Source organism: Rana temporaria, chromosome 2 (assembly GCF_905171775.1).
Source record: "Rana temporaria chromosome 2, aRanTem1.1, whole genome shotgun sequence".
Classification (NCBI taxonomy): Eukaryota; Metazoa; Chordata; class Amphibia; order Anura; family Ranidae; genus Rana; species Rana temporaria.
Window position 1 is genome coordinate 5449022 of NC_053490.1, and position 15381 is coordinate 5464402.

Sequence of the window (15381 nt, forward strand, 5' to 3'; positions counted from 1 at the left end):
AGGATAGATGGTTTGGGGGGTGGAGATCGGGGTGATTCGTTTTGGGGGATGGAGAGCAGAGTGAAATCTTTTGGGGGTTGGAGATCGTGGAATGGTTTGTGGGATGAAGATTGGGGTGAATAGTTGTGGGACAGTGGAGATCGGGGTGAAGACTTTGGGGCCTAGAGATCGGGGTGGATGGATTGTGGGATGGAGATTAGGGTGAATTGTTTTAAGGGGGTGGAGATCCGGCGGAATTGGTTTGGGGGATTGAGATCAGAATGGATTGTTTGGGAGGTGGAGACTGGGGTGAATAGTTCTGGGGGAGTGGATATTGGGGTGATCAGTTTTGGGGGGGGGGGGGTGGAGATCAGGGTGAAGTCTTTTGGGGGTTGGATGGTTTGTGGGAGGAAGATTGGGGTGAATAGTTGTGGGACAGTGGAGATTGGGGTGAAGACTTTGGGGGGCTGGAAATTGGGACGAATAGTTTGTGGGATGGTGATTGGGATGAATAGTTTGGGGGTGGAGATGGGTGAATAGTTTTGGTGGGTAGAGATCAGGGAGAATTGTTTAGGGGGAGTTCAGATCAGGGTGGATTTGTTTTGGGGGTAGAGATCGGGGTGAATAGTTTTAGGATTGAGATCAGAATGGTTTGTTTGGGAGGTGGAGACTGGGGTGAATAATTTTGGGGGAGTGGAGATCAGGATGAAGAATTTGGGGACTGGAGATTGGAGTAGATGGTTTTGGGGTTGGAGTTTGGGGTGAATATTTTGGGGGCTGGAGTTTGGGGTAGATGGTTTGGGGGCTGGAGATTGGGGTAGATGGTTTGGGGGCTGGAGATTGGGGTAGATGGTTTGGGGGCTGGAGATTGGGGTAGATGGTTTGGGGGTTGGAGATTGGGGTGAATTGTTTGGGGGCTGGAGATTGGGGTAGATGGTTTGGGGGCTGGAGATTGGGGTGAAATGTTTGGGGGCTGGAGATTGGGGTAGATGGTTTGGGGGCTGGAGATTGGGGTAGATGGTTTGGGGGCTGGAGATTGGGGTAGATGGTTTGGGGGTTGGAGATTGGGGTGAATTGTTTGGGGGCTGGAGATTGGGGTAGATGGTTTGGGGGCTGGAGATTGGGGTGAAATGTTTGGGGGCTGGAGATTGGGGTAGATGGTTTGGGGGCTGGAGATTGGGGTGAATTGTTTGGGGGCTGGAGATTGGGGTAGATGGTTTGGGGGCTGGAGATCAGAGGGAATAGTTTGGAGGGTGGATATCGGGTTGAAGACTTTGGAAACTGGAGATTGGGGTAGATGGAGGAGCTGAAGATCATGGTGATGGCTTAGTGGAGGTGCGGATTGGGGGGAATAGTTGTGGGAGGGATATAGATCAGGTGAATAGTTGGGGGAGGAATGGAAATTGGGGTGAATAGTTGGGTGGGGAGTAGAGATCAGGGTGAATAGTTGAAAAAGGGATAGAGTGGAGATCGGGGTGAATAGTTGGGTAAGGAGTGGAGATGGGGGTGAATGGTTGGGAGAGGGATCGAGATCAGCGTGAATAGTTTGGGGAGGGGTGTTGATGGGGGTGAATAGTTGGGGGAAGGATGGAATTCAGAGTGAATAGTTGGGAGAGGGTGGAGATTTGGGGTTAATGGTTTGGAGAGGGGTGGAGATCGGGGTGAATAGTTGGGGGAGGAGTGGAGATTAGGGTGAATGGTTGGGAGAGGGGTAGAGATCGGGGTGAATAGTTGGATGAGGAGTGGAGATCGGAGTGAATAGTTGGGTGAGAAGTGGAGATCGGGGTGAATAGTTGGGGGAGGGGTGGACATTGGAGTGAATAGTTGAGTAGGGGTGGAGATTGGGGTGAATAGTTAGGGGAGGCATAGAGATCGGGGGAATAGTTGGGGGAGGGATGGAGATCGGGGTAAATAGTTGGGGGAGGGATGGAGATCGGGGGGAATAGTTGGGGGAGGGATGGGGGTGAATAGTTGGGGGTGTGTGTGGAGATCGGGGTGAATAGTTGGAGGAGGGATGGGGATGAATAGTTGGGGGGAGGGATGGAGATCGGGGGAATAGATGGGGGAGGGATGGAGATCAGGGTAAATAGTTGGGGGAGGGATGGAGATTGGAGTGAATAGTTGGGGAGGGATGGGGGTGAATAGTTGGGGGTGTGTGTGGAGATCGGGGTGAATAGTTGGAGGAGGGATGGGGATGAATAGTTGGGGGAGGGATGGAGATCGGGGTAAATAGTTGGGGGAGGGATGGAGATCGGGGGGAATAGTTAGGGGAGGGATGGAGATCGTGGTCAATAGTTGGAGGAGAGTTGGGGGGTGTGTGGAGATTGGGGTGAATAGTTGGGGGGGGTGGAGATTGGGGCGAATAGTTGGGGGGGTGTGGAGATTGGGGTGAATAGTTGGGGGTGTGTGGAGATTGGGGTGAATAGTTTGGGGGGGTGTGGAGTTTGGGGTGAATAGTTGGAGGGGGGGTGTTGAGATCGGGGTGAATAGTTGGGAGAGGGATGGAGATCGAGGTGAATAGTTGGGGGGGGGGGGGTGTGGAGATTGGGGTGAATAGTTGGGGGGGGGGTGTGTAGAGATTGGGGTGAATAGTTGGAGGGGGGGTGGAGTTTGGGGCGAATAGTTGGGGGGGGTGTGGAGATTGGGGTGAATAGTTGGGGGGGTGGAGATTGGGGTGAATAGTTGGGGGTGTGTGTGGAGATTGGGGTGAATAGTTGGGGGGGTGGTGTGGAGATTGGGGTGAATAGTTGGGGGGGGGGGTGTGGAGATTGGGGTGAATAGTTGGGGGGGGTGTGGAGTTTGGGGTGAATAGTTGGGGGGGGGGTGTGGAGTTTGGGGTGAATAGTTGGGGGTGTGTGTGGAGATTGGGGTGAATAGTTGGGGGGGGTGTGTGTGGAGATTGGGGTGAATAGTTGGGAGTGTGTGGAGATTGGGGTGAATTAGTTGGGGGGGGTGGAGATTGGGGTGAATAGTTGGGGGGGGGGTGTGGAGATTGGGGTGAATAGTTGGGGGTGTGTGGAGATTGGGGTGAATAGTTGGGGGTGTGTGGAGATTGGGGTGAATAGTTGGGGGGGGGGGTGGAGTTTGGGGTGAATAGTTGGGGGGGGTGTGGAGATTGGGGTGAATAGTTGGGGGGGGGGTGTGGAGATTGGGGTGAATAGTTGGGGGTGTGTGGAGATTGGGGTGAATAGTTGGGGGGGTGTGGAGATTGGGGTGAATAGTTGTGGGGGGGGTGGAGATTGGGGTGAATAGTTGGGGGGTGTGGAGATTGGGGTGAATAGTTGGGGGGGGGTGGAGATGGGGGTGAATAGTTGGGGGGGGGTGTGGAGTTTGGGGTGAATAGTTGGGGGGGGTGTGTGGAGATTGGGGTGAATAGTTGGGGGGGGGGTGTGGAGATTGGGGTGAATAGTTGGGGGGGGTGTGGAGTTTGGGGTGAATAGTTGGGGGGGGGTGTGGAGATTGGGGTGAATAGTTGGGGGGGGGTGTGTGGAGATTGGGGTGAATAGTTGGGGGTGTGTGGAGATTGGGGTGAATAGTTGGGGGGGTGTGGAGATTGGGGTGAATAGTTGGGGGGGGGTGTGGAGATTGGGGTGAATAGTTGGGGGGGGGGGTGTGGAGATTGGGGTGAATAGTTGGGGGTGTGTGGAGATTGGGGTGAATAGTTGGGGGGGTGTGGAGATTTGGGTGAATAGTTGGGGGGGGGGTGTGGAGATTGGGGTGAATAGTTGGGGGGGGTGTGTGGAGATTGGGGTGAATAGTTGGGGGGGTGTGGAGTTTGGGGTGAATAGTTGGGGGGGGGTGTGGAGATTGGGGTGAATAGTTGGGGGTGTGTGGAGATTGGGGTGAATAGTTGGGGGGGTGTGGAGATTGGGGTGAATAGTTGGGGGGGGGTGTGGAGATTGGGGTGAATAGTTGGGGGGGGGTGTGTGGAGATTGGGGTGAATAGTTGGGGGTGTGTGGAGATTGGGGTGAATAGGTTGGGGGGGGGTGGAGATTGGGGTGAATAGTTGGGGGGGGGTGTGGAGTTTGGGGTGAATAGTTGGGGGGGTGTGGAGATTGGGGTGAATAGTTGTGGGGGGGGTGTGGAGATTGGGGTGAATAGTTGGGGGGGGTGTGGAGTTTGGGGCAAATAGTTGGGGGGGGGGTGTGTGGAGATTGGGGTGAATAGTTGGGGGGGTGTGGAGATTGGGATGAATAGTTGGGGTGTGTGGAGATTGGGGTGAATAGTTGGGGGGGGGGGGTGTGGAGATTGGGGTGAATAGTTGGGGGGGGGGTGTGGAGATTGGGGTGAATAGTTGGGGGGTGTGGAGATTGGGGTGAATAGTTGGGGGGGTGTGGAGATTGGGGTGAATAGTTGGGGGGGGGGTGTGGAGATTGGGGTGAATAGTTGGGGGGGGTGGAGATTGGGGTGAATAGTTGTGGGGGGGGGTGTGGAGATTGGGGTGAATAGTTGTGGGGGGGTGTGGAGATTGGGGTGAATAGTTGGGGGGGTGTGGAGATTGGGGTGAATAGTTGGGGGGGGGTGTGGAGATTGGGGTGAATAGTTGTGGGGGGGGGGTGTGGAGATTGGGGTGAATAGTTGTGGGGGGGGGGGGGTGTGGAGATTGGGGTGAATAGTTGTGGGGGGGGTGGAGATTGGGGTGAATAGTTGTGGGGGGGGTGTGGAGATTGGGGTGAATAGTTGGGGGGGGGTGGAGTTTGGGGTGAATAGTTGGGGGGGTGTGGAGATTGGGGTGAATAGTTGTGGGGGGGGGGGTGTGGAGATTGGGGGGAATAGTTGGGGGGGGGTGGAGTTGGGGGGAATAGTTGGGGGGGTGTGGAGATTGGGGTGAATAGTTGGGGGGGGGGTGTGGAGATTGGGGTGAATAGTTGGGGGGTGTGTGGAGATTGGGGTGAATAGTTGTGGGGGGGGTGTGGAGATTGGGGTGAATAGTTGGGGGGGTGTGGAGATTGGGGTGAATAGTTGGGGGGGGTGTGGAGATTGGGGTGAATAGTTGGGGGGGTGTGGAGATTGGGGTGAATAGTTGTGGGGGGGGGGGTGTGGAGATTGGGGTGAATAGTTGTGGGGGGGGGTGTGGAGATTGGGGTGAATAGTTGGGGGGGGGTGTGTGGAGATTGGGGTGAATAGTTGGGGGGCGTGTGGAGATTGGGGTGAATAGTTGGGGGGGGGGGTGGAGATTGGGGTGAATAGTTGGGGGGGGGGGGGTGTGGAGATTGGGGGGAATAGTTGGGGGGGGGGGTGTGGAGATTGGGGTGAATAGTTGGGGGGGGTGTGTGGAGATTGGGGTGAATAGTTGGGGGGCGTGTGGAGATTGGGGTGAATAGTTGGGGGGGGGTGGAGATTGGGGTGAATAGTTGGGGGGGGGGGTGTGGAGATTGGGGCGAATAGTTGGGGGGGGGGGGGGGTGTGGAGATTGGGGTGAATAGTTGGGGGGGGTGTGGAGATTGGGGTGAATAGTTGTGGGGGGGGGTGTGGAGATTGGGTGAATAGTTGGGGGGGGGTGTGTGGAGATTGGGGTGAATAGTTGGGGGGGGTGTGGAGATTGGGGTGAATAGTTGGGGGGGGGGTGGAGATTGGGGTGAATAGTTGGGGGGGGGGTGGAGATTGGGTGAATAGTTGGGGGGGGGGGGTGGAGATCGGGGTGACGGGTTTTCTTCCTGTAGACACGTGATTTCCTGGGAGCTGTGAAGGAAAACACATTTAATGAGCGACGTTCTCGGCGTTGGGTTGGGTGTCGGTGGCGCGGTGTGAAGATTGTGTCGGGTGAAGGTCCGGAGGTCGTTGCTTCTCATGTCCTTTAATAACGGCGGTCTGAGCCGAGGAGGAAGCGTATCCCGCGCCTTCAGACATTGAGGAGTAAGAATGAAACTTCCTTCTGTCTCCGGGTTACTATTAATGGAAGGCTGAGGTGGAAGACGAGACTTTATTATTAGTCTGGATATTTGCGGAGTTGGTGACCCTTCGCTCGGGAGCTTGGCATTATGGGTAGAGAGAGAGAAATGATCAGAATTACATTTCTGCTAAAAAATCTTTGTGTTTAAGATTTCAACAATGTTCCTGAGGCTGAACTCCGGGAAATACAGATAAAATACATGTAGGAGAGCTGTATTTCTGTCCATCCAGTCCTGAGATTTACACAGCTCTGCCACACAGCACAGCCCCCTGTCTGGCAGGACTGGATACACATTTTTCTATTCTGCACTTTAGTAAAACTTTCAGGTGTTGGCCCTCCCCCAGCCTGTGATTGGACAGTGAAAGGAGAAGCAGCAGACTGAGGTGCTCACCTTGCTGACACTCTGCTCTTCCCCTCTGGTGCCCCATATGTCGTTTTCCAATGTTGTATTGAACTGGTTACTATTGTTCTGATGGTTCCTGACATCTAGTGGTGGTTTAGGGTCGCTACAACTTCTTTACTTAAAGTGGAAGTAAACCCACCTATCATTTTCAGCCAAGGAAGCTGCCATCTTGGCCTATGTTAAATCTTCAACTGCCATGGTGCTGCCTCATGTGATCAGTTATGACACCAGCCATTGGATGGTTTGACCGTTTGGTTGAGAGCACAACCAATGGGAGTGTTAGCAATCCCGGCATGCCGGAAATGTAACTGCTTTTTGAAACTGTTAAATCGATGGGTTTACTTCCGCTTTAAAGGATTTGTATTTCCTGTACCCCTAGTGACCCCGACACTCCTTTACCCCCAGTGACCCCGGTACTCCTTTACCCCTAGTGACCCCGACACTCCTGTACCCCTAGTGACCCCGACACTCCTGTACCCCTAGTGACCCCGACACTCCTGTACCCCTAGTGACCCAGACACTCCTGTACCCCTAGTGACCCAGACACTCCTGTACCCCTAGTGACCCCGACACTCCTGTACCCCTAGTGACCCAGACACTCCTGTACCCCTAGTGACCCCGACACTCCTTTACCCCTAGTGACCCCGACACTCCTTTAACCCTGGTGACCCCGGCACTCCTGCACCCCTAGTGACCCCGACACTCCTTTACCCCTAGTGACCCCGGCACTCTTGTACCCCTAGTGACCCCCGACACTCCTGTACCCCTAGTGACCCCGACACACCTTTACCCCTAGTGACCCCAGCCTTCCTGTACCCCTAGTGACCCCGGCACTCCTGTACCCCTAGTGACCCTGACACTCCTTTACCCCTAGTGACCCCGAACACTCTTGTACCCCTAGTGACCCCGACACTCCTGTACCCCTAGTGACCCTGGCACTCCTTCACCCCTAGTGACCCTGGCACTCCTTCACCCCTAGTTACACCGTCCAGCACTCCTGTACCCCCAGTTACACCGGCACCCCTGTACCCCTAGTGACCCCAGCACTCTTGTACCCCTAGTGACCCCTACACTCTTGTACCCCTAGTTACCCCGGGAACTCCTGTACCCATAGTTACACCTGCACTCCTGTACCCCTAGTGACCCCGACACTCCTGTACCCCTAGTGACCCCGACACTCCTGTATCCATTTTTACACCGGAACTCCTGTAGTGACTCCCACAATCTTGTACCCCTAGTTACACCGTCCAGCACTCCTGTACCCCTAGTAACCCCGGCACTCATGTACCCCTAGTTGCACGTCCGGCACTCCTGTACCCTTAGTGACCCCGGCTCTCCTGTACCCCTAGTTACACCATCCAGCACTCCTGTACCCCTAGTTACACCATCCAGCACTCCTGTACCCCTAGTTACACCGGCACTCCTGTGCCTCCAGTGACACCGCACTCCTGTGCCTCCAGTGACACCGCACTCCTGTGCCTTTAGTGACACCGCACTCCTGTGCCTTTAGTGACACCGGCACCCATGTGCCTTTAGTGACACCGGCACCCCTGTGCCTTTAGTGACACCGGCACCCCTGTGCCTCCAGTGACACCGGCACTCCTGTTCCTCCAGTGACACCGGCACTCCTGTTCCTCCAGTGACACCGGCACTCCTGTTCCTCCAGTGACACCGGCACTCCTGTTCCTCCAGTGACACCGGCACTCCTGTTCCTCCAGTGACACCGGCACTCCTGTTTCTCCAGTGACACCGGCACTCCTGTTCCTCCAGTGACACCGACACTCCTGTTCCTCCAGTGACACCGGCACTCCTGTCCCTCCAGTGACACCGGCACTCCTTTCCCTCCAGTGACACCGGCACTCCTGTCCCTCCAGTGACACCGGCACTCCTGTCCCTCCAGTGACACGGCACTCCTGTACCTCCAGTGACACCGGCACTCCTGTACCTCCAGTGACACCGGCACTCCTGTTCCTCCAGTGACACCGGCACTCCTGTTCCTCCAGTGACACCGGCACTCCTCTTCCTCCAGTGACACCGGCACTCCTGTTCCTCCAGTGACACCGGCACTCCTCTTCCTCCAGTGACACCGGCACTCCTCTTCCTCCAGTGACACCGGCACTCCTCTTCCTCCAGTGACACCGGCACTCCTCTTCCTCCAGTGACACCGGCACTCCTGTACCCCTAGTTACACCGGCACCCCTGTGCCTCCAGTGACACCGGCACTCCTGTCCCTCCAGTGACACCGGCACTCCTGTCCCTCCAGTGACACCGGCACTCCTTGAGCCTTGCTGCACAGGGACTGTGAGAGGCTTATACTCCGGCACTTACACTGCTTGAATAAAGAAAATACATTTAATGATGGATTAGAGATGACAGAGACGCCTTCCTGTGTGTCTTTTATATCTGCCTGGATTTCAGCTTTGAAGAGAAGTGTAAAGTGATATCCATCATGGGGTATTCCCTTCTCTCCGGCTTCACTAATGTCAGTAAATTACCCAATTTACTTCCATCCGAGTCTTCTGTGGGAACGACTAGTGATTTTGGCAAAATCGATTTAGGAGCAATATTACCAATTTCACAGACGGTAAAACTGCGCCGAAGTGGAAACTCTCAATTTTACTCATTGAGCTGCTTGGGTAAAATTTGCTCAGAAATAATATTTAAAAAAATCTTCTCTTCTTTTTATTGAGATGCATTTTTGGTAGTAGTTTATTTTATTTTGTATTCCTTCTTTTTACTTATGATTTTTCATTTCTTTGTGTGTGTATTTGATGGTTATTTGTATACGGCATTATTATTTTTATTTTATTTTATTATTATTATTATTATGATAATTATTTATAAATATATTTAGATTATTGTTCTTGTGAGACGGACAGCTCAGGATCATTTGAAATCGTAGGCCCCAGTCAGGATGGCTGGGCCTACTTGGTAGAAGTACATATGTGGGGGGTCTTCAGCGCTAGTCAAAGTGAAAATAAAAATGAATAAATAAAATAAATTGAACCGTGTATATAACGTAATTGCTGCTGCGAACTAAGTGAAAACAACTCACTATTATGTAAAAGAAAAGATAAACAGGAAGTGATGAGCGCAAAAAACAATACACTATAAAATAAATAAGAAACAATTAATTACAATAATTGAATAAAGGTATATGTGCCTTATGTGCCTTAGTGCTGAAGAGACAATGATTATCTAATGATAACATATATTACACAGTGATAAACAATAATAAAGGGACATCAAGATTCCTAGAACACAGTGTCCAGGAAATCCACTGAAATGTAAGGTTGGACAGTTCATTCAGTGATGTAAATGGTTTGACAGAAGATTATCCAACTGATCTTTCCTGGTATGAGCTCACAGAGCGCTTACCTTAGCCAAACAGGGCAGTAGCTCAAAACGGAATATGGTTGGCCTCACTGGATCAGCGTGGTTGTGTGGGCATCAGCTGAACGCTGAGCAGGGCTCCACAAAGATGGAGCTATTGTAGATAAACAAACACGGACTGGACAGCGGAACAACGTCACTTCCGGTCACGTGTATCAATCGTAATTCCTGACGCGCATCGTCACATCATGTGACTTCATCAGAGGAGTACTACTCTGATGAAGTCACGTGATGTGACGATACGCGTCAGGAATTACGATTGATACACGTGACCGGAAGTGACGTTGTTCCGCTGTCCAGTCCGCGTTTGTTTATCTACAATAGCTCCCTGGATGTTATTTTTGCTATCGGCTTCTGTGCAAGCATTTTTTGTAATAAATTTTAATCAAACGTACTTCACCATCTGGATTATTATTATTATTTTTCCTTGGCTTAACCTGACACTGCCCTGGACTCGTCTGCAAGCCACCATCTTTGTGGAGCCCTGCTCAGCGTTCAGCTGATGCCCACACAACCACGCTGATCCAGTGAGGCCAACCATATTCCGTTTTGAGCTACTGCCCTGTTTGGCTAAGGTAAGCGCTCTGTGAGCTCATACCAGGAAAGATCAGTTGGATAATCTTCTGTCAAACCATTTACATCACTGAATGAACTGTCCAACCTTACATTTCAGTGGATTTCCTGGACACTGTTCTAGGAATCTTGATGTCCCTTTATTATCACTTGTTTATCACTGTGTAATATATGTTATCATTAGATAATCCTTGTCTCTTCAGCACTAAGGCACATAAGGCACATATACCTTTATTCAATTATTGTAATTAATTGTTTCTTATTTATTTTATAGTGTATTGTTTTTTGCGCTCATCACTTCTTGTTTATCTTTGGTAGAAGAACAGCCTCGGGCCAACAAGGCCCAGAGGCTAAACGACCATCACGGACCTCGAGCCAGGAGGGCCTCGAGGCTGAGCCTCTCACAACATGGCTTCTGTCCCCGCCGCACGACGATATATGTTGGCAGAATGGCACGGCTGGGCACAGAGACGTATATATACATTCCCTTTAAGAGCCCAGACCCTGTCCGAAGCTCCGTGACTGCGCCTGTGGGACCCGCGGACCCGATCGCCGGGATCAGTGCCAGTTTCTGCAATAACAATCTCCAGCTTTGCTGTCAGTTTCCGCAATAAAAATCGTAAAACAGTAATGGATAATGACCAACAGGTGGTGCGGGTATAGCGTGGCTCTCTGGTTGGTGTGGGTACAGCGTGGGTGGCTCTCTCTGGCTTCCCCCAGCATGAGCACAGTATTCTCTTTTTTCCTTTTGTACCCCCCCCCCCCCCCCAGCAGAGTGCTTGCATGCTGGGGGCTTGAGCATGGTGTCTGTGGACACGCTGGGGCCGACACTCTTAAGGGACTACATTTCCCATGATTCCCCCAGTCCCCAGAGTCTTCTGATTGGCCCTCTGCTGTGGCCAATCATGGCAAGGAAAGCAGGAAGAAAGGCAGCGGCACAGCAAATCCAATTAGAGCCGGGGAGATATACAGTACAGACAGCCCGTGGCCCTCCTCTCCCTTTTACAGTGCCGCTGCCGAGTTCTCTGGTAAATGGAGCAGCGGCGCTGTAACAGGGAGAGGAGAGCCGCGGGCTGTCTGTACTGTATATCTCCCCTGATCGCCCCCTCCCCCTCTCTGTAAGCTGAAGCTAGAAGAGAGAGAGCGGCTCTAATTGAATTTGTCGTGCCGCCGCCTTGCTTCCTGCCTGCTGTTTTCCTCCCCGAGAATCATGGCACTGATTTCTAGGGCGGGCCAAACGCCCTCCCTTGCCCTATGGAGCGGACGCCTATGACCGTAGCCTGCCTGAATTCCAACATTGGCTGGTGGTGGTATCGCCACCTACAGGCAACCATGGGAAAATCCCTCCAAGCACAGCCACAGCCAGAACAGAGGCTGATTTTGTATCAATCAGGGGAGGGCTGGCCACCACCGGACACCACTAGCAAATGCTGTTTTTGCAGAGCAGGAATATGCCTGCTGGAGCTCTGTTAACACAGGTCACGGTCGCTGCTCACCTCCCACTGTGGAGCCGTGCCTGTGTCAGCTCCGAGGTAGATGGCTGCAGAGCTGAGCTATGTCTCATCTCACACATAGCTCAGCCTCAGCGCACACCAGCGCTGACATCCCCTTCTCTCTCTGCACAGGCACGAGGAGAGATGGAGCTCATATGCTCCTCCTCCTTCTGAAGTCTGCCCTGCCCACACTCCCCGGGCATGTGTGGGCACTGGACAAGAGGTTTGAACCCAAAAAAGCATCAGACAGCCTGCCTGCTTCTCAGCCTCCATCTTGGTAAGCTCACCCTCTCTAGTCTCTCCTGCCTCCCAGTGTATAAAAAGGGGTGCTCTGTGGACTTTGTTAAATGGGAGGGGGGGGCAGGATTTGGTGAGCAGAAACCCTCTTTACACAATAGTCCACAGCATGCACCCTTAAATCAAGTTTCCCAGAACACCCCTTACATCGGATCTGATGTATATGGGGTCTGTGCGGACTCTGATGTAAGGGGGGCCTCTGTGCGGACTCGGATGTAAGGGGGGGCCTCTGTGCGGACTCTGATGTAAGGGGGCTCTGTGCGGACTCTGATGTAAGGAGAGCCTCTGTGCGGACTCGGATGTAAGGGGGGGCCTCTGTGCGGACTCGGATGTAAGGGGGGGCCTCTGTGCGGACTCGGATGTAAGGGGGGCCTCTGTGCGGACTCTGATGTAAGGGGGGCCTCTGTGCGGACTCTGATGTAAGGGGGGCCTCTGTGCGGACTCTGATGTAAGGGGGGCCTCTGTGCGGACTCTGATGTAAGGGGGGCCTCTATGCGGACTCTGATGTAAGAGTGGTCCCTGTGCGGACTCTGATGTAAGGGGGGGGGGCCTCTGTGCGGACTCTGATGTAAGGGGGGGCCTCTGTGTGGACTCTGATGTAAGGGGGGCCTCTGTGTGGACTCTGATGTGAGGGGGGCCTCTGTGCGGACTCTGATGTAAGGGGGGCCTCTGTGCGGACTCTGATGTAAGGGGGGCCTCTGTGCGGACTCTGATGAAAGGGGGGCCTCTGTGCGGACTCGGATGTAAGGGGGGCCTCTGTGCGGACTCTGATGTAAGGGGGGCCTCTGTGCAGACTCTGATGTAAGGGGGGGCCTCTGTGCGGACTCTGATGTAAGGGGGGCCTCCTGTGCGGACTCTGATGTAAGGGGGGCCTCTGTGCGGACTCTGATGTAAGGGGGGCCTCTGTGCGGACTCTGATGTAAGGGGGGCCTCTGTGCGGACTCTGATGTAAGGGGGGCCTCTGTGCGGACTCTGATGTAAGAGGGGTCCCTGTGCGGACTCTGATGTAAGGGGGGGCCTCTGTGCGGACTCTGATGTAAGGGGGGCCTCTGTGCGGACTCTGATGTAAGGGGGGCCTCTGTGCGGACTCTGATGTAAGGGGGGTCCCTGTGCGGACTCTGATGTAAGGGGGGGTCCCTGTGCGGACTCTGATGTAAGGGGGGCCTCTGTGCGGACTCTGATGTAAGGGGGGGGGCCTCTGTGCGGACTCTGATGTAAGGGGGGCCTCTGTGGGACTCTGATGTAAGGGGGGCCTCTGTGTGGACTCTGATGTAAGGGGGGCCTCTGTGCGGACTCTGATGTAAGGGGAGCCTCTGTGCAGACTCTTGTGATCATGAAAAATCTTAGACTATTTTCCTCAATCCATCACTTTTCCACGCTCTATGTGCCACTTGACTGGACTTGCCCCCAGGCCTAAGGCTGCCAGCCTCCCCTGGTATCAATCATCAAAGTCTGAGCAAATATCAGCTCAGACACCCACTAAATTTAACATAGCGCTGGTCATCAGGAGCAGGGCGCTACACATATATAGAATATATAGACATATATATTTATAAGTGAACAGTGAGTACTGTATTTATCGGGGTATACCGCGCGCCCGCATAAAACGTGCACCCCAAGCTTAGAAAGGTAAAAAAGGAAAAAAAAGAAAACTTACATTTTTGCCCTGCGTCCATCGGCGGCCTTGTCCGGCATCCGTCTGCGGCCTTGCGCGGAGTCCGTCCAGCCTTGTGGGTGTCTGTCTGCGGCTTCCTTGCACGGGGTCCGTCTGCGGCTTCGGAGGTGTCCGTCTGCGGCCTCCATCCAGGTGTCCGACTCCGTCCATCGTGTCCAGTGTACGTTCTTGGATTTGGCGCGAGCCGAGAGGAGCCGGATTTCCTGTGTGTTTGGCTCCTCTCGCGTGGCTGCGGGCGTAGCCGAGCCTAGCCGAATGCGCAGTACACTCGGCTCGGCTCTAGGCTAGAGGCTCAGAGACAGCGGGGATCGGCATATATCGCGCACCCACGATTTCCTCCTGATTTTAAGGGGAAAAAAGTGCGCGGTATACGCCGATAAATACGGTAATTGCAACAAACTTTTGACAAAAGGGAACCTCTTAATTTTGCTCATTGAGGGAAGAATGGGAGGGAGGGCGGTACCAGAGGAAAAAAAATCTAAGCAGATGAAATGTGAACTTCCGATAACTAATACAAGCAAAGAAAACTTTTGTCTGGATGTGTTTAGTGGCGGCGCTCTGCACCCCCCACGTCCAATTACGCGTCCCAATTCTGAGATAATCTTCAGGCCGCCTCGGAAAATATTGTGCAATAAATCTAAATACATTTACGTCTTCCAGAATCCTCTTAATGAGAAATGATCCGGCGATACATCCCCTCCGCTAATGATCAAACTCCGACATCTAACAGGCCCCGCAAACGCCAACCATACTTCCTTCCCCGCCTTCCAAGCGATATAAATCTCCCCCCATTGCGCTATTTATAGGCGTAATAATAAAAAAGGACGCAATGCCGGCTAATTACCGACTTAGCAGAAGGAAAATCCCCGATAACAATGAGCTGTACGGCGCGGCTTCTAACGAGATTGCGACTAAAACACGTCTAATTAGCGGTTATGGAGATGCTGACATTTCCCGTTAATGTTAAGAGATGTGATGAATAAGATTTGTCTTTTATGACGCCCGGTTATGGGATTATTCTGAGATCAATAGGTGCCTAATGGCAGAAAGTGGCAACAGGTGGTGGCACTAAAAAAGTCTGTGTCACGTTAGACCTGCTCGTGATCATCCCCATTTCTGGAGGTAGATGTCTCTGACTTTATTTCACCAAAATTGCTTCATTTGGGGGGGGGGGGGGGATGTAACTGTCATCACATAGATTTTTTCATGTTGGGTTTAGCATACTCAGTAATCTATCAGAGTAACCCTTTCAGGTATTACCTCTCAAAGAGATCACAGGTCTCTTTATCCTCTGACAGGTCCTCTTTATCTTTTGGTGACAGGTCATTTAAATCCTCTGGTGACAGGTCCTCTTTATGCTCTGGTGACAGGTCCTCCTCATCCTCTGGTGACAGGTCCTCTTTATCCTCTGGTGACAGGTCCTCTTCATCCTCTGGTGACAGGTCCTCCTCATCCTCTGGTGTCAGGTCCTCTTCATCCTCTGGTGTCAGGTACTCTTTATCCTTTGGTGTCAGGTCCTCTTCATCCTCTGGTGTCAGGTCCTCCTCATCCTCTGGTGTCAGGTCCTCTTTATCCTCTGGTGTCAGGTCCTCTTTATCCTCTGGTGTCAGGTCCTCTTTATCCTCTGATGTCAGGTTCTCCTCATCCTCTGGTGTCAGGTCCTCCTCATCCTCT

The 15381-nt window shown here is 53.0% G+C and overlaps 1 protein-coding gene across 1 annotated transcript; it reads right to left on the reverse strand.

Moving 5' to 3' along the window:
* Positions 1-621: 621 nt before the first annotated feature.
* On the reverse strand, positions 622-1296 carry LOC120927858 (extensin-like). Its single transcript, XM_040338819.1, has one exon. The coding sequence runs from the start codon at positions 1294-1296 to the stop codon at positions 622-624; it is 675 nt and encodes a 224-aa protein (XP_040194753.1).
* Between the last annotated feature and the right edge of the window lie 14085 nt (positions 1297-15381).

What these genes read in the sequence shown, in the direction of transcription:
- LOC120927858 (XM_040338819.1), bottom strand. Translation starts at nt 1,296, where the DNA reads ATGATCTTCAGCTCCTCCATCTACCCCAATCTCCAGTTTCCAAAGTCT.